Here is a 20,373-nt window from a genome sequence, read left to right on the forward strand (position 1 = left end):
TACAACAACTCAACGAATTGCTTTTTATAAGATAAAATAATCCCTCAACTAACTAAAGAATTTTAGTTTTGGTGCCCTTTTTTTTTTTGGGGAATTGGAATGTGAAAATTCAAGCTGAATTGGTATGAAGTTTCTCACCGAATGATCGATTAGTGACTAGTGATTCAAATTTTATAAAATTAAATTGATAATTGAAGCCGCTTTGCACCTAAACTACATATACTTTTTTTGGCGAACCTCCTAAACTATATTACGAGAAATACAAATTATTGAGTATTGTCATGTTGGTGGTTACCATTATTTTTATTTTCTTGTATGTTAGTTTTCAATCTGAAAGACATTGGAAAAGAGAAGGAAAAGTGCTGGTAAATGCTAGTGCGATGATTAACGACGGGACAATTACTTACCAAATCGATAAAATGGGTTTGAGGAAGTTTCCTGGACTGCATCTTGAACCTAGTGAAGTCGTCGTTGACCCAATAAAAAAAAAAACACTCAGCGAGGCTTCCGCGTGTCGTTTTACTGTTTTAGTTCGAGGTCGTCGATACGCGCTTTTTTTCTTTTTTTTGGAAGGGGGGTGTTTTGGGGAGCTCGGACACGCCAACGATTGGGTATTTCCTTGAAACTCACCGTTCTTCTGAATTTTTTTAATTAATTATAATATTTGTGTAACAAGTAACAACCTTAAATTAAAATCGAAAAAGAACCCAAAAAAAAAGAGAGAGAAGGAAAATCACAAAACTAGAAGGTGGCAACAAGTTTGGCAGTTAATGTGTGAAGATTCACGTGGGCCGAAATATTTTTTGGTACAAGGGGTGGGCTTAGCCCAAAATTACATAATATGTGGGGGATTGAGATCCCAGGGTCCTTAGAATTTGAGGGACCGTGTTATGCAAGGAGGATAATTGGAGGTACGGCTGCACAAAAGATTGGATGAGACTGAACTTTAGCTTAATTCAGAGTTTGGTTCTTTTTATGAAAAGGATTGAGTTAAGTAACCCATAGTCCGGTCTGGTCCTATGAAAATCTGAAGATTAACAAGACTGGACTTGGTTTATAGGACTGAGAGACTGGTCCTGTTAATCCAATACTCACTTAGCCTTTTTTTTTTCTATGATGACCAATAATCTATTTCAACTTAACAAACTCAATTAAGATAATAAAAACACTTATAATCATAATAAATTCATAATAATTTCTAACACCAAAAAAATAATATTTTAGTTACAGTCCAAACTCCAAATGATTTAAATACATAAATTCAATAAAAAATCAGAGGAAAGACCGAAAATAGACCAGAGGAAAAAAATTAGCAAGAACAGAAGTAATAAAAATCAGCCCACAGACATGTTCCTTCAAAGTTCAAACAGATCAAGATCAGAGTTCAAAGTGCAAAGTAGGGGCTAGGGCTTTGGCACACTAAAGAAATTGAGAATGAGAGCAAAGTTAAGTGAGTGGCTGAGACGCTAAGTGCTATTGAGTAACAATGTTGAGGTTTTTTTTTCGATCAAAGTGCAAGGCAAGGCAGGATTAAGACTTTTTTTTCTAAGGCTTATTAATTAATAATTTATAAATTAATTTTAATTATATTAAAATAATTATATAGGACCAAACCGGACCACTTAGTCCAGATGCTTGGTCTCTAGTCTGGTCTTACCCGAAAAATCAATCATGTCTTTTTGATCTTTTTGATCCTATAGGACCAGCATTTTACAGGACTAGACAGGACCGAATTTTCATGGATCGGATCGGAACGAACAAGACCATGAAACTTTTGCACAGCCCTAATTGGAGGCCTTCTTTTGCCGCTATAGAATCTGCTACGAGATTCCGTTAAGGAGGAACATAATAGACATTATATGCCAATCTGGAACAGATTCCCATAATGAAATGCTGGGGCCAACACATTGGGCTGACTCAGTCACAGTTCATCTACCATGGATCTCCAATCCTCTACTGGACTCCTAATACGTTGAAATTAACTGAGTTGGTTCAAGATAGTTAAAACAAATTGATGACAAGATTCCCATTTCCCAAGCGTTACATTTTCGCTCTCGGCCACTCCCGAGTCTCGCCGGAAGTACTGTCTTATGAGATATATATCTGTTCTCGATCAGTTAAAAGGTAGAGAAATTCTTGCATGAAGATATCGTTTCTGCTCTTACTAATCTTATTTATAAATCATTCCCATCATTTTTTACTAGAATTAATGAAAATTTTAAAATTCATTACTTTTTTGAAGATTAAATAATTTTCTACTTTACCTGTATTAAATATATGCTTAAAAAGTTTCCTAATTTCCCACATCAACATTGAATATATAGGAATAAAGGGGGAATTTGCAATAAACAATCAATGCAATATCTTGTAAAAGTACGTACCACAAAGCACCTCATTAATTATACGTGTCTTACACGGAAAGAAGAATATACGACTTGACTTCTTTCCTCCCATTTCTCCTACCTTCACCACGCTTGGTTTTAATATGCAAGAGCTTAGATTTAATATATTATAAAAACTAGTATTAAGTTGTTGTTTTTGGTTAGTTAAAAAGTATCAAAGTAATGGATATTTAAAAAAATTAATTAATATTTTAAACAAAAGGTCATATATTAAGGACCAAGAGAAGGTTCTTATAATAACAACTAGAGGGAGTATATTATATATAGACATACAAGCAGTACACACATATTTTTGTGTGCATGTGAGAAATAAATTTGTAAGTGTATATATAAATAATAGATGTATTGAACTTAAAAACTTTTCAAAAGGAATATTTTTCAAAGGGAATTTTATGGATAATACTTTGATTAATTGAGATAATTAATACATTTCGAATAAAAATAATCTCACTCATAAAATTTTGCAAAAGCAGCGGATTGAATTGACAATACTAGGGCTGATTTTTTGTATTCACTATACTTGACAATCACCAACTAAGCAGTGGGGTGAAGATAGGGTTATACAGCGTGGAATCGCCAAAGGACAGAAATATACGGAAAATTAATTCATGAATTTATGAAAAGATAATTGAAACAGGAGTGACCAAGCTGGTCAAATCAAACATCCCACTTATGATACAAGATCATGTTAATGACAACGATGGACAAGTACGATAAATTAGACATTTATGGTTGGCGTTCATGCCTGAGATTTGAGATTTAGACTAAGATTAGTTTGTAAATCCTTTCCTACCAAATGGGTTTGGATTCTTGTCCGAGTTGGAGTGTTTGGAATAGGACTGTTGACAACTGCCTTGCACGTGCTTTTGTTCCTCATCTTGTGGTTTACAAATTAGTTTCTATACCACCTGATCTCTAAATTTAAGATATTTATCTATCCGAAACAAAAATTTAAAATGTTAAGTATATGCACTGATATTCTATCGAATAAATTTAACACATTAAGCAAGTTATTTTAATGTTCAGCTTCATAAACAGAATTGGATAAGAGCAACAAATTGAGTTAGAAATATAAAAAACATCATGCATACGTAGATGAAAAAACTAATCAATTATATAACTTTTATTGGCTTTGATTGTTACTTCATAACTCCGAGTAAATATGATATAATTTAATTAAAGTACTTGTTAATTGGAAACCAAAATTTTATTATATTAAGCTGTCGGGTTGTAAATTACAAGATACAAATTTTGTCATTTCAATAATATAATATTCCCTCTGTTGAATTGGGTATAAAAAATATGAGATAATTTTAGTATTTTAAGATGTAGTCATTGTATTTTTTTTCAAAAGTTTTCATAATAAATAAATCACTTTATATTTAATTTCAAATAAAACACCCTATTAAATAAAGGTAAATATGAAAAGATAGTGTTAATTTAAAAACAATTAACTACTTTATTGAAAGATAAGATTTAATTAAAAATACTTTATATTTTTTTAATGAAAGAAGTATATAAATATAGAAATTAGTTTAAGAATCACATTTTGCATTTAGTAAGTTGGATTCCTTGATGAGAGACGGACATTTGAGTTATCATAATTACCATTTGAGTAGGATTCCTTAAAGGCTCAAGTCAGCTGCACGTTCATATAATAAGCACGGGACTCGCACAGAGTATAAGCTAAGAGGGCACCCAACATGTAGATCAAAGTACATGGAAAGCAGCTATAATAGTATATAGTACAATTACGTTCATGATAGATTCTTAACGTGACTTCAATCACATACATACATACATACATACATAATACTTGTAATGAAGCTTAGATCAACTTTTTTGTTCTGGCCAAGCTTATCCGGAACATATATAAAAGCGAAAGAATATGCGAGGAAGTAGAAGGGAATAAAGAGGCAATGAATTTATACAGAATAGAAGTGATATATGGGCAGTGAAACTGTTGCCACTTTTGATGAGATGATGGGAGAGGTTGGAAGTTTCTAGAGAAGGAACCTGGAGAGGCCCAATTTATTACCAAGCTCCTTAACGTCTCTATCTGCTTGCTGTTTGTACTCTCTGAAACTGAACTTCCTGTACAGTGAAGCAGCTCTCTCATGGCTCTCTATCACTGTATCGTACGAGGGGCTGTAGAAATATGCCACAGAATACCTCTCTTCCTTCTCTGCTGCTAAAACTCTGTGCTTTATGCTTCTGTATACTCCATTGCTCGCTGCCTGCATATATGTATATGTCGCTCATAATAAAGATGGCTTTTATATTGAGCTGGGTACATGCCTCCAAGGCCCCATGACCCGTTCTGTTCTTATGTCCCTTCTTTTTTTGGCAACTTAATTCTTTGTTCAATCTTCATATATCAGATTCCACAGCAGAACTTGAAGCATGTGGGTTGGATTATGAAGTTTTCTATACGCCAGAAAACCCTCACAAGATATTCCTTTTAATTTGTTTTGTCATGCATATTGGAGAGGAAAAAAAAACTTAAAGCAATAACAGGAACCGAAAATGTCAGACATATATCGTTATTTGTTTCTTCTGAATATTCTTTTCCGGAAGACATCTAATCCAAATGTAGAAAAAGTACGTTGGTCGCTTTTGTCAATTCATGTTAAAGCCTTCAAGCATGTGAACTTCTCGTGGGCTTTGCGCCTTTACCACGAGTTTTGTAATTGAAAACTATGCGGACCATTATTTGTGTAATAATTGCCCTTCTGAACACACTTGGTCGCTGAAAAGACTATCCATTACTCTAGGGAACTTCATTTGCTCCTTTCTTGAAATGACTAACCATTGTACCAATGAACTTCATTCTACATGCTTGATTTCTTTTGTTTAACAAATGGGAAAACAAAGTTTTTGTACTTCTTACAGTTGTATTGATTTGGGTCAAAGTCTTTATAGTTTTTTATCCTTAAAAAAAATAATGTTTAGAGTCCTGATCAACATTAATCCAAGTTTTTTATTATTGTCAAACATCATTATCTCATATTAGTGATATCATTAGCATGTTTCTAAAGCCTTAACCAAAAATCACCATAATTCTAAGAATTAAGGGAAAATGACATTTAAATCCTAAAACAATGGAATAACAGTCAAGTTTTCCTTTTTTTTTTTTGGGAAAAATGAGATGTATATCGAGCAGCAAATTGAAATTTATTTTTTTGCTATAGACCTAGCAATCATTGAATCGATCTTTAGATATAATTGTCATCCTCCTAAGAATTAATTCCCTGCTGAATAAATAATTATAGGGACTTTAATTAACTCAAGCTCACCGAAAAAAAAAATTATTATAGATGCGTGGAAGATTTTGAGTGATGAAGAGAGACAAGATTAGGTACCTGGAATAAATCACCAATATTAACAAGCAGGGCTTGAGGGTTAGGTTTGATTCCGCACCACTTACCATCTTTCATCAACTGCAATCCTCCAACCTGGTCTTCATACACAATGGTGAGGAAACTGGAGTCACTGCGAGGTAAGAGCCCAAACACCCTAGAAGCTACTGGGCACACTGGATATCTATTCAGTCTCAAGAAACTTGTGTTTGGCAAACAGTTTTCCCGGAAATAGCTGGATTTCATCTTCACTTCTTCACCTAGAATCTCAGCAAATCTTTCTGCCAGGGATGCAGCTTTTGTTGCAAAACACTTGAGGTTGGATCTAATGTATAATTTCAACACACAAAAGTTAGATCTCAATTCGTTTATGCACTTCAAACTTATTCCCTAAAAATCTAAAAGCTATGCTGAACCATAATATATGCAACTTCTTTGATTTATGGAGATTCAAGAATAAAATGAATGAGAAGTAGTGAATAATTAGGATAACTTGCACGAAATTTTAATAAACTCTTCAATAATGCAAAGAACTCCTATATATATATACACACACATAACTAATTCACATGAATTTTTAACTTTAAAATTATTGCACATAACCCCCTGTTGTTAATTCAGTCAAATGACATCTCAATATACTTCTTCAAACTTCATTTTTCATATTACAAATAATAATCCTTTTATACTATGTATAGATATAATTCACCTAAATTAAGCCATACACAAATCAATTTCCTAAATAACATGTCCCATTTTATCACTGAAATAATGAATTAATTAATGGCAAGAAGATATCGATCATCTGCAAATTTGAAAATTTGGAAAGAAATCCATTGCCAAATTTACAATATTATATAGAGTATGTATGTATAATCTAAAGTTTAAGTGAATGTGTAATTTAACAAAAATTAAAGCTTTCTATAATCGACATGTGTGTATGTGCGTGTTGAAATATTTTTGCATTATTTGTGAACCGAAAAAAAAAATGGAGCCAATCTGCACGAGATCAATGCATCTCTCAAGTTTCAACAATGCATGTTCTCGCCCCAAATGAGAATGATTTACTGTTTGCAAGTCGATTTCTTTTAGGTTATATATGCAGACTTAAAAGAATATATTTTGATGGCAGAAGACACAGAGGACTAGATTAAAACCACAAGGCTATAAGTAAAATCAAACATTCATTATTTTCCCTTTATTTCTCCTCTATATGTTGAAGTATATACCTGAGACGGGTGTGGTGGTCCATGGTTGCTATATCAGGAAGAAATACATGGAAAGCTTCAGACCATGAAAGTTGCCTGAGAGAAGTAGCAGAAGGGTTCCCCCACCTGTAACCACTACTTGCAGAAGCAGAAAGATTATTCACAAAGTGTTCCTCACACTTTGTGCCAAAAGGACGATGGAACACTTCCATCATTTGTTCTCGCATCAAGCCATCAAGCAGCTCTTGTGGAATCCCGTGATTCACCACCTGGAAGAATCCCCATTTTCTCGCAGCTTCTATGATGTCCCTCTCAGCATTCAACTTTCCAATATCTATTAAAGGTACCTCACAGAACTTGTCATCATAGTTTCGTGTTTCACCAACAAGAGGGGAAAGCTGCTGGCTCTCTCGCAGCAAGTCGCTGTAGATTTTCAGAAACGGAGGCTCGTAATCCATTAAGCGTTATATGTATACTGCAGAAAAATTAAATAGCTTTTTTCATGCAAGCACTGAGTTTCACTGGCTAAACTATATGTATACATTGACTCAATGCTTTTCAGAGCATTGTACGATCTTGTATAAATAGGATCACAAGTCTCCTACACGCGGTGAAACAGAAACCATACAAGGAAAAGCTTATCTTTGATACCCACCTGGATCAGTGCGATTCTATTGGCTGGCAATGGCGTGAAATGGCCTTTGCAATCAAGTTATTTGTTTTTGTGTGCTTTGACTAATTAATCAGTGCCTTGCTAATTTTTTAGATGTATGTTATTAAATCATTTGATAAAAAAAAAAACCCACACATATATTTTTTTAGTTCGATAGATATATATATATATATATCACAAAGACTGAAGAAAACCTTTTCAAGGACTCAATAATAAAATGGTCGTAACCATTGCCATTGCCGACATTGACTGTCATTTCGATTTGCTTTAGATAGTCATGAATAATGGAGGATAAGGTTCTTTAATCAGCTCACCATGCATCTTTATATTATACTCCTATATAAAATATTTTTAATTAAATCATATAAATTAATAAAATTTAGGTATCTATTTGAAAAAAAGCAATATTTTAATTTTGCCCTTAATTATTATAAATAAAAAATTAATATTTTTTAAAATAAATTTATGACTATTTATCTTTTCTTTCTTTTCAACATAATAAGGGTATAATGGTCCATTCATTAAAAAATATGCTAATAACCTCTTACATTTAGAAATAAAAAAATATTCTAAAAAATTTTATCCAAGGATGGAGGGAGTATAAAGCTATGAAAATCACCATATTTCGAAATTCATAGATAAACTTCATAATTTTCCGATCACCTAAGAACAAATGCTGGTGTTGATATTGTATATATTAAGCCTCATAAATGATCGTTTTGCAAAATTTCAGTCCATGCCAATTGATCACACATAAAATAGCTCGCGCCCAGTACCCACAAATTGACTAATCAAAGTAAATGAAAAGCGAATCACTTTAGTTTTGTATTATTAAATCATGAGATCATATGGAATTGAAGACTCCATATAGGCTGGATTCGGATGTCCTCTCAAAACTCAGCTTTCAAAAAATAGAAACTTCAGTTTCTACATATACTGATGGCCAAGTCAGGAAAAAAGTTAAAATTTGGGTTTGGGGATCAATGATAAAATTTAAACAGCTGGCTGGGCCAGCATGTTTCTTGAAATCAAAGTTGAAGAAGAAAAGGCCTAGTTATGTTAAAATTGAAAACTTTGAAATCTATGGTAATTAACTATATACGAAGGACAAATTAAAAGTACTGTAATAAGTGAGAGGAATTTTCTAGCAATGTGCTTGAGATTGAAACGATAGCAGAGATACACAAGCCCTATAGCTACAGTATGAAAGCTGGGAAAAAAAAAAAACAAGTACTTTAATCAGTCAGGAAACACAAAGAAACCCACTTACTATATGAATAGATCTTCCTAATCAGCGGATAACAGGTCAGAGGAACGGCGAGGAACCAAACGTCGAAACTTATAGCCACATACAGCTTGCAGAAGCACACTTCATCAGTTACTTGAGAATAAGCTAAATAGATGTGTGTGTGTGGTGGGTACTGCTCCAACAAGTTGGACTCCTCTCTCTCTCTCTCTCTCTCTATATATATATATATATATATATAGAACATGCTGGAGTACACGTATAGCCAAGTCAAAAGAAACCAAAAACATTAATTTGAGCTTGGTAATGTGATAGAGTTAGTGGTAGAGTTTCTATCTGAAAGAGTCTTGACTCAACTTGATTCAAATTAGTTTGAGCCCTTATTGAGTTTTCTTAACGAGATGTGGAGCAAGTCAAAAAAATTAGATGCTCTATGCAAAAAAAAGAAAGAAAGAAAGAAAGACATAAACAAAGACATTCAATGTAGCTGTAGTAGTTGTTGGAATGTGAATGAAACTCTATGATTTACTTAAAGCGTTTATTAATTAGGAGGGCGAAGTCGGCGGCCAAGCAGTTACAATTGGAATATTATAAAGCAGTTGTGTTCACAAAGCTAAACCAGCCGCATAAATTGAATTCATTTTTTAAAACCATAGTTACTCCCTCCATTAAAAAATATAAGGTATTTATTGAAGAGTTTAATGTTAAAAAATATAAGACATTTTTAGTCTTTAAGGTGTACTCATTGTTTTTTTAAGTACCCCTATTGATAGTGACTTTATGTTTATTATAAGGTATTTAATAGGAATAAATATAAAAAAATGGATCAGTTTGAAAGTGGGTAACTACTTTATTGGGTGATAAGATTCGGTTAAAAACACTTTACATTTTTAAACAGAAAGAATATAAGTTTAAGTCAATCAGATTATTAATCAAATTCAAACCATAGTTAAACATATGAGTTTTCAAGTTGAACTGATAGATTATAATAATGTTTATTTTGTACTTAGAGATATTAAAAACACTTCTATTAAGTCAAGTTTATTGTATAAATTTGAGTATAATTGACTTATTGATATGTTACATTTATCTCTGTCAAATCCAAATTATTTAGAAATAATATAATTTTTTTTCGTTGATTTAGTATAACAATCAAGTTGTGTGAGACGTGGCTGGTATTTTGCTCCCTACAATTTGATTCCTCTTTCAGAGGCTAATTGGCACAGAAACCGAATGAAAAAGAGAAAACTCTGAATTTTATTTCTAGTTTGAGCTCTCTTACAACAAAGTGAGTCTTATTTATAGTGTTAGAACTCTGAACAAAAATAGACAATCAGCTAAAATGTTGCAAATGTAAATGCTAGACGTTTTATTGGCTTAATGAAGGGTAACGAAACACGTTTTGACTTTATTTCTGTAACTCTCGTGTGTTAGTTCTTTTGTCCGTTTCAGTCTGTTTCACTAATCCTCTTCTTTATCACTTCAATCAGGCCATGTGCTAGCAATTTTCAATATATATAGAAAAAAAGTAGTGGTAAAGGTCATTTTGAATAATTTTCAAATATATAATATCTCGATATATTTCAATTTTTTGAAGAAAAGCCATGCATGAAATATTTATACAATTACGACTAAGTTTTTACGGCATAACAAAATGGTTCATCAACATCAAAGTTCTTATGTTGGCGACCCCTCTTTTCACATTCTCACAATTAAAGTGCTTTCATATCTTTTTTTTTTTTCTCCAGCACAAGGAATAAATCTTGTTGATAATAGAGAATATCTCTCTTGAAATATGACGAACAATGATGTGACCTTTTCCAATTGAATATGAAATGTGGTGAAAAGGTTTTGAATAAACATCGAGTTTTTAAAATATACATCCAAAGAGCTCCTCCCTTTAAGGACAAGGGTAAATCTAACTAACTCTTATCACTTATGTATAGAGTAAACTTAGTTAAGAAGATCATTTTATCTTTTATTTCCAGTAGCACCTAAAGGAGATTATATAGCAGTAAACAGTTATGCTGAGATATAATCGCCTTGTCCATCAAGATAAGCAAAATCAAATTTATCAACATAATATACCCCTCAAAATGTAATTTCCAACCAGATGCATTACTAGGTTCTGCTTCAAGGCAAAGACCAAAACGTTGGGTGCTGTTGGGTCAAATTTGCATCCCTTCATCATGAGATGAAGATATTTATACACAAATTCTTTTTACTTGGGGTTAAATATACACATGGTGAAAAGACTATTGTACATGCATTGATGCATAAATGGAAAACATGAATAGTATGGTACTGACTATATTGATGCTGGGTAAAAAGAAGAAGAATGAGTCGGCAGAGGCGCCAGCCTATATTTGATAGATACGTGGAAAGACTTTGTGAATGAGGGACAGGTGTGGCCCTGAGGTTGAGTTTGTGGCGGGGTTTATAAGGCCATTAAAATTCAGAATGATGGTGTCAGGTCTGGTCAGGCTGATCAGTCTTATGCGGACACACACTTCATTTATTGGCCCGCTCATGGCACAGCAGTGTCTCGTATCCTATTATTACTTCGACTCACTCTTAGTCTTCATGCCTGCATTTATCATATGCAACTGGCCCTCCCCTCTGGCTCCTCATTCTGCTTTTGAATCATGTCGGCAAAACTGAATAAAATATCTCATACACGTACAATCTATAGAGTTCTGGCTACATAAAGTACTAGTATTTTATACGTAAACCTTGTGTGGCCCCGCATGTGTAACATGGAGGGTGTTGGCCAACATGCAGAGCGTTGTGTGCGTAGCATGGAGTATTTCGATTGCTTTGTTCGTTGATTTTTGCTTTGGGTGTGATTTACGAGGCTGTGTTCTTTAGTTTGCTTTTGATATGCAATAATGCAAGGGCTTGTCTTTCATTTTATAATGAACATTCAGATTTTATGGCCGCATTAAAAATCCCTTGTAGGCAAAATTGAATAAAACAGATTACACGACGCCTAATCTTATTAGGTCCGAGAGATGGAACTTTGGAACGATGGAAATCCGGATTTTACCGAAGATGTATCATGATTTGAATTTGCATCATAGTACTTTAGAATTGCTCTCAAGCTTAAAACAAATTACCGCCCCCACCATCATTATGGGCATGTATCGGTGTAATTTAGATGGCATTACATTTTGTATTTTAGTCTTGTATAATTTAAGTTAATATTTTTCTTTTTGAGTTTTGTGTGATTTTAAAAATCTAAATGCAGAGCTTTTGCTGCTATGTAGCATTGAAAACTTCAAAATCGATTAACAGCTCCTCTGCTAAGTAGAGAGATTCGAAAAGGAATTCCAATTTGAAACCCTTTTGGTTGGATATATAAGTACTTGGAACTAGGTGTCGATTATGTGTTAAACTAGGCACCCAATAAAAAGGGCAAAAAAGGGGTCCCCAGTCCCCACGGACTGAATGCATATAGCACTGGATATACTCTCAGGTAGAGAAAACATGAAAATAACCAGAATTATAATCATAGAAATGATTATATTATACTGTATGAATGTAAAATCCTACTACACTGCTAGTTTCAATAGAAGACAGATTGTTAACAATAGTCACTCATCATCCTTGTTGGGATACTCTTCTGGAAATTGCTTGAGAAGTTTTACCTGTAACTCAAAACACATCATCCCCTCGAAGCATATCACGAGCCCATGAGACCTCATTCTTCATTGACACCTGAATATTAGGAAATTATGATGACAGGAAAGAGAATCATCCGAAGCAAACACATCTCGTTGTCCTAGGATAGATCTCAAGGTAGATTTCCAGCGAATCTACAGATAGGACAGTGATGTCATATAGAGGATAGGCAAGCTAAATTTACCCAAAAAGTAGATATCTTTTCTGGCCGTATATTGACTTCTATTCTGTATCTCCACAAAGTCAGTAAGCTAAATAATTGCATCCAGATACCATGCCAATTACTTTGTTTCAACTCTGAGTTGTTAGCATGCAATTATTTTGTTTCAACTGAGTTGTTAGTTTATTCAAATGCTTCGGATACCTATCTCAGAAAGGTGCAGCGATAAAGAAGTACTATATTTTCCTGGTTTGACAGGAGTGGAAGTAAGAAAAAACGTAGGATCTGTAAAATAAGAGAGATATGCCAAGAAGAGGAAAGGGATTGGAATAAAAACTTACCATATCTAAGGCTCCTCTAACGACTCCACTTAAGATGTTGCAATAGCATAGACCTTGACATGCACCAGGGAGCTTAACAAAGTCTACCAGGGGATTGTCCTCTAAAACAATGCTGCAACATGTCCCATCAGCATCCCAATTGATCACAGATGCAGTAACACCAAGGAACATTTTAAATCCAACCTGTATAAAACTATTAGATGTAATTTGTGTTTTTCTTTTTTAAATACCCTGACCCTTTTTTAAAATTTTTGGCCATTCTTATTATAATTAATTAATAAAAATATACATATTAATTATCAAACCAAGATGCAATACGTATGCAGTCCACATATGTTATCATGCTGACAAGACGTCAGCACCGAGTTAACTGTGAACTGGCTGTATCATTATAAAACCAAACATTAATGGTGCAGACAGACTCTATTATGCCAAGGTGCAGGGAAAATTGCAGAAAGTGCAAAAAAGCCTGCATAGATGACTCCATAATATAGCACTGAAAGCAAGCTGATACGGATGACACAGCAGGTACACGATTAGATTGGAATAGATTAAATTTTGAAAGATCCTCAACCAGAGTTAAGATCAACGAAAGAATGTTTTGCTAAGGTCACTAAGGCATCACAAGAAGGTATAAATTGAATTCTGTTTTCTCCCAATTAAGTTTTTTGTGTTAGGCATCGGTACAATAAAAACAAATTATTTCCATGTGAATTACTTTGAACTATAATGCTTTGTAATAATAGAGTCAAAATACACAATCAGTGCATTAGACACTCCTTTATCATAAATATACAACAGTAGGTCTTATCCAACTAAACGACATTGGTTACGTAAATCATGCTACACCATTATCCTTTATCATAAGACTTTGCGGCAAACATTTGACTAGGTGTCAGCTCAACTGGAGGTACATATTTTAGAGAAGCAGAACATCGTCGTCAAAAGTACACAAGAAATGAAAACCAATGTGATTTGAAAACTATGCCAGCAAAATCATAAATTGCCTTAAAGACTATAAACAAATATAACAAATTCATTCGCAAAGAAACACGAACAATCTATCTTTAGCTAAACAATCTGCATGGTGGCTTCCTTCCACAAAGTATATTTACGAGGATCCTCCAATCTCTAGCTAAATAGGTCTTGACATCATCGTATCTAAACAAATTGCAGAAGTGATGAATTGATTGCTTTCTACTCATTCTCTTTGACGGTGTTCGCAAGAATTTTAAATTAATACTGAGCATGCACGTTATATACATATCAAAAAGGAATGTATTTGCCAGGAAAGGCATTTGCTTCAGCAAATACCTTCGCTATTACTTCAGCAGTCTCTTTGCTATTACTTCAGCAGTCTCTTTGAAGTCAATGCATCTTGAGACATTAGATTTAGCTAGAAACTCATCTATCAAACGAACTACAATATTGTAACCACTGAAGACCAACCAAACAACCAAGCTCACAACAAAAAATACGAACTGCAAAGACAACAAAATCAACTCAAGAAGAAATTATTTAAACTATATAAAGTGATATACGATGTGCTAGGGGAAAAAAAAATTGTATTACCAAAATATAACAAAGGACATAAAAATGTGGATAAACAGCATAAAGCAATGAACCAAGGAGGTAAAATTCTCCAACCAGATTAAAAAAAAAAAATCCAATTTTACGACTTTGTGGAGGATTTTTTTTATTTTTTTAATAAAGAAGGCAAAGAAAGAATCATTATGCATTAAAAAGGAAATCCAATAGAGATTCTCGATACATTTGATCAAGCTGCTTGTTAACCTCGTCAACTTCTTCCAGATCGGTAAGCAACTGACGAACAATTGCCCCATACGCCAAAGTAAATAGCTCGGCATTCAGCGCAATCTCTCCGCACGTCAAAGCAAATGCATTATATTATTGTATATTGAGTGTATCAAAATAAATTCATAACTTTAAATAAAAAATAGAGTTAATACATCATTTAAATCCTGAACTATACGATAAATTCAGAGGGCAATTTAAATCTTAAACTTTTAAAAAGTATATGTTGAATTTTAATAATTAAAGTTGTAATGATTTTACTTCGTCGTTAAATTTAAACAAGCATTCATTAAAATAAAATCTAATATACAATTTTTACTAAATAAGAATAAAAGAAAAAAGCAAACTGAAATTTGATGACATGTTAGGCCATAATTTTTAAAAAAACTAATGAATGTTGTAAAATTTAACAATAAAATAAATTATTTTAATTTTAATTGTTTAGGATTCAAAATATATTTTTTAAAAATTTAAGATTCAAATCACTCCTCAATCTATATTTTTTAGTGTAAATTGCATATTAACCTTAAAAAACAAATAAATAAATTCGTAACAGCGTGTCAGCAACCGCAAACCACAAAATATTTGCTAACACGCGAACAAAGACAGCACGCAGATAAGTGCTATGATTCAGGAAAAAATCCAATTGAAAGTAACACCGGAAACCTCAAGCTGCATAACCTCATTAAAAACATAAAGAAAAAAACCATGAAATAAAAGAAGCAATTAATCATCATGAATATAGGGGGAATAAGCGATAAAATAGAAATTTTTTGGCATCGGATTGTGTCGGTTAAGCAATTCTCCCTTCAAAACTCAGCAAACCGCAGAAGAGACTAGTGTTATTTTTTAGGATTATCTCGTCGGCCTAAACGGAGTGAGAAAGGGGAATGAGAGTTGAAAGATATATGCTTACCACGCTAGCGAATATAGCATCACCGGATCCACGAGCAGCAGGCGCCATTGACGGGACTCGCCGAGGTTGCCGGAGGGAAAATTTGACAGTTAACAACCAGCGGGTTGCTGGAAGCCAGGAACGAGAGAATGAGATGCGAATAAGGCCTCTCTTGGACTCGGTTTTTTAAAATCCTCACTGCACGAACCAAAAATTGCTGGTTGGTAAGGGTAAGCATCCAGTTCGGATTGATTCGGTGTCAAAATTTGTAAAACCATTGATGGAACAACATCAGAAATATGAACTGACTAAAATTGAAAGGGTCGAATCAAAATTTGACAGAACAGTTAATTAATTCAGTTTTAACATGTTGAGTTGATTAGACTTGAGCTAATTTTGTTCTTTAATTAAAACATATAAAGTTTATATAGAACATTCAAAAAACAAAACTTATATATAAAGTTGAATTTAAAAAGTGATAATAGTTCATTTTAATCAAAGGTTAAGATTTCAACTTATCATACTATATATTTAAATATAAAATTAAAAAGAATAAAATAAAATAAAGTAATTAATAAACTAAACATAATTTATAAATTAATAAATATACATATACACACACAATAATTTGGTTGGTTTGATTTATTTGATTTTAAATTTTACCAATCAAATTAAATCAACCAAAATATTTTAAAAAAATGAATCAAATTGAAAAATCAAACAGAGACAATTAAATCCAAATACTCCCATATTCCTTTCCAATATCATGAGGCATTATATGGCTTCTTTACCATCTCTGCCTTTGATGTATCAATGTATTTGATCTTTAGAGCACTTGCTAAAGGTATCCTTCTTTTGCATTTATAAGTCTCCAAATTTGCTTTGCTAATGAAGACTTGTGAACTTGTTGCATTAGTCCAAGACCCAGCCCACCTTCCACAACAGATGTAAAGAAAGTATTTCTATTAGCAAGTTGCATTCCCTTCCTATTTCCATGGTATCCTTAGAAGAAATCAAAGCCATAAGAGTCAATAATTTTGCAATATTTCTTCGACAGCTTGGTATGTAAGAGTTGATATATGTTTGTTGCTGAGAGGACTAATTTCAAAAGAGTTAATCTTGAAGTCTGTGACATAAGCCTTCCTTTCCATGAATTAATTTTCCCCAGTACTGAATCCACCATATGTTAAGAGATACGTGATTTATCTCTCTGACGATCAATCCAAGAACTTCTATATTTACCTACTCTATTAGTGACATTGACATTAAGGGTATTTGCAATGTATTGTCTCTTTTCATTAGATGCATAAGGGCTTAAAATGAGATTTGATTTTTCATAACTGATCTGTTGCCCTAACCATCTTTAATAAGTATTAAGTGCATTAATTACACTATTCAGCCCAATCTCATTGCATTCAAATATATGGAATCATCAACATACGGCAGGTGAGTGATAGGTTTAGCATTTCTACATACCTTGAAGCCATTCTAAGATCCTTTATTCTAAAAATAAGAACCGAAAGTATGTTTGCAACCAAAGTATACAAGTAGGAATCTCCTTGCCTTAATCCATAAGTAAGATGGAAAGGTTCTGAAACTTGGCCATTTAGAAGAACTTGACCATACTTACCATGGAAATACATTGATGAATCATTTGAATTCATTTGGAAGAGAAACCTATGTGAGTCATTATAGCAATAATGAAGTTGCAAGACAATCTCTCAAAAGGCTTTGCAAAAATCAAATTTCAAAGTAGCAAATTTAGCCTTACCGGTTGTAAATCTATGGATTCCATAACATCCTGAAATTTCTAATCTGAAATTTAAAGTATGAATAAGGGTAAATTAATAAAATTAAACATTTATCAGACTAATATCATTTTTGAACTACTAATGTATAAGGGACTACCATGGCAGAAAAGGATAAAAGATAGTGTTATAAAATATTTTACTTTTTAAAATGACTACAATGGTATAAATTTTACCATGGTAGAAAAAATTAAGTTAGATAAGTAAGTACTACTATGATAAATAAAATTAAACTCCTTAAATTGATATTTTCAAAATTTGATATTTCAATCATATATAAAACAAAAATAAATGTGAAAGGTCCATATGATCTCATTTAAAATTAAAAATATGATAAACAAAATAGAATAGGAAAAATAAAAATAGTTACACATTTCAAAATCTTATAACCACCTAATAATCTTTCTAAATAACATGAAATAATTTTTGGTACTATTCATACACATCTACAATCATAGTTGAGTTATAGTCACCTAACACAATCTATATAGAAAAATCAATATAAATTCATCTAGCATTTGGTTTAGTTTTACGCAATACAATATCATTATAAAATTATCTTTTCACATGTCGTTTAGGCCAAAATATCATTTTTTCACCCTTATACTCCCTACAATTGCAAACCAAAGCCAACATCCCTATATAGACAAATTGGTCAAACTCAACAAATGAGCCAAAACACATAGCCCAATCATCATGCCTTTTTCAAAACATCCAACATTATGAAGTATTATTAATACCTCAATAAATACAAAAATATTTTTCAACAATGCATATTTACATTCATCCCAAAACATATAACGTGCAGAAACTATTTAAAGAAGCATGATTACAACGATAAATCCATATGCTCAATTAATAACAAAAGCCCTAATATTGACAATAATGTATTACAAAAATCATAAATCCAGACTCAGAGAGAGAAAATGGTTCCACACCACTAAGTCTTAGGGCTTCTCCAAATTTCACACATTTGGCTCTTATTTTAAAAATTGTTAACTATGCAATGAGACTCAAAAGTCCCAATAACCAGTGTCAATTTATGATAATGTCTGCGAACAGTTATATGTGATAATGTATGTGAACAGTTATATGTGTGCTTGTTAAATAGGAAACAACAACATTATAATTCAAATAGAAATACAAGAGATATTGTAATGTGTGACAAACAATCATCTTTTTTTCTTTCCATTAACCTTAAGTCATAATCTTCAATCAGTGCTATATTATTAATCAACCAAAGATATATTAGCCCAAGTCCTTACAAACAACCTATTGGGTCTCTAATAAGAGTGTATCATATGGCACAAAACATAATAACAAGAAATCTCCCAACACCTCTCACAAAAATCAAACAATTACATATCAACATTGCATAATTATGCAATGTTACAATCTCCAAAAAAAATTTATTTTCAACAATATTATAATATGACATCCCACTTGGCAAAAACACTTCTAAATACATTTTCACAATTTTTTCACAAACATAACAAAATAATTTTTCAACAATAATTTATAATTTTCTCAATGATCACACAATTAACATGAAGCGACACTAATAGCAAATTAAAGCATGGTTACTTTATAGCTTTAACAACAAATTACCCTTTACAATCTTCCTTCATCCACAATTTTCACCCACACAATCTACAATAATTCTCTACGTCACATAACATTAGTTTCAAGCTTTGAAACTAATAAACAAATCTAATGATAGAGTTAGGGAATATAACTTGCATTTCTAATCTCACTATTTATACTAATTATAAGTTTAGTATGACTAACAAAAATTCTAACTCCCTTACTAACATAATCATATCATTAACAAGCTTTAATCAACCTCCTAACTATTTCTAACACCATAATTTTCTCTTTTTTTTATTTAAATTCACACAATAAAATATTCAAAAATTACCAATTTAGGTATCAAGCCTAGAATCATCATTCTAAAATGTAAGGTCTCCCTTATTAAACCCTATTAAACTCCATGTTTAAGGTAACTAAGAGATTAACCCTCAAATGATTACTAAAGTTATAAAATTACATAAAAGAGAAAATTTTCAAATCATATACAATGGGATCCCAAAGCTTAACTTTCAATTTCAAATAACACTTATTATGCTCAAATCAGAGTTTGAAAATGATACGAAAGTTTGAAAAACAAATGGGGCCCAAAACATTAAGTTTTAAAACTCAACTATATTTTGTGCAGAAAATGTGACATGCGCTACAGTTTGTGATTTATGCATCGTGGCACATTGCATGAAAATAACAGTAGTAGTTGCTGTCATTTGACAGCACAGGAAGTGAACTTTCGATACATTATAAATCTCTATTTGATGTCCAATTGAAGTAGTTTCAGTGTCTATATAGAGCTTTCTTCTAACTCTAACTAATGGCACTGATTTCACACTCAAATTTTTTTTTCATAAAAAGTTCAACACCAAACTCATTTTTCCATTATTTCACAAAAATCTCACATCCAAGGTGTCCCAACTCAACCTCACATGCCAAGATCTTACATTGACCATCCAACCACACTCAATCGACTCTAGCAGACCTGTGCAATGTATTACACACAATCAAAAACATATATTTCTCACAATCATCACTCAATCCTAAATTTTACAAAACATAAGGGAGAGAAAATTCATGCACAAAATCATCATTTTCATTTCAAATCTTTCAAAATATACATATTTCTATTTGCACAAGTATTTTGCCTTATCCATGAGTTTACAACCAAAATTCACTAACGTAGGGCATAAGATACATAAGTTGT

General features: G+C 32.5%; 1 protein-coding gene and 1 pseudogene across 2 annotated transcripts; both read right to left on the reverse strand.

Annotated features, from left to right (window-relative positions):
* Window positions 1-4,108: 4,108 nt before the first annotated feature.
* LOC129316302 (gibberellin 2-beta-dioxygenase 8-like) lies at window positions 4,109-9,071 on the reverse strand. Of its 2 annotated transcripts, XM_054960650.1 has the most exons (4): window positions 8,913-9,071; window positions 6,991-7,444; window positions 5,765-6,086; window positions 4,109-4,639 (listed from the first exon to the last, which is right to left on the reverse strand). In XM_054960650.1, the coding sequence occupies exons 2-4, from the start codon at window positions 7,425-7,427 to the stop codon at window positions 4,406-4,408; spliced, it is 993 nt and encodes a 330-aa protein (XP_054816625.1). In that variant the 5' UTR covers window positions 7,428-7,444; window positions 8,913-9,071; the 3' UTR covers window positions 4,109-4,405. The 2 variants fall into 2 exon arrangements, with proteins under 2 accessions (XP_054816625.1, XP_054816624.1); XM_054960649.1 differs by lacking the exon at window positions 8,913-9,071 and having other exon boundaries at window positions 6,991-7,534.
* Window positions 9,072-12,246: 3,175 nt separating this feature from the next.
* LOC129315991 (uncharacterized) lies at window positions 12,247-16,118 on the reverse strand (annotated as a pseudogene).
* Between the last annotated feature and the right edge of the window lie 4,255 nt (window positions 16,119-20,373).

The sequence above is a fragment of the Prosopis cineraria genome, unplaced genomic scaffold (assembly GCF_029017545.1).
Source record: "Prosopis cineraria cultivar Desert tree isolate PC_DT_omini unplaced genomic scaffold, ASM2901754v1 PC7, whole genome shotgun sequence".
Lineage (NCBI taxonomy): Eukaryota > Viridiplantae > Streptophyta > Magnoliopsida > Fabales > Fabaceae > Prosopis > Prosopis cineraria.

What these genes read in the sequence shown, in the direction of transcription:
- LOC129316302 (XM_054960650.1), bottom strand. Translation starts at nt 7,427, where the DNA reads ATGGATTACGAGCCTCCGTTTCTGAAAATCTACAGCGACTTGCTGCGA. An exon ending in GACCACCACACCCGTCTCAG is followed by an intron (nt 6,087 to 6,990) that starts GTATATACTTCA and finishes ATTATACATTAG; the next exon opens with ATCCAACCTCAAGTGTTTTG. An exon ending in ATATTGGTGATTTATTCCAG is followed by an intron (nt 4,640 to 5,764) that starts GTACCTAATCTT and finishes ACATATATGCAG; the next exon opens with GCAGCGAGCAATGGAGTATA.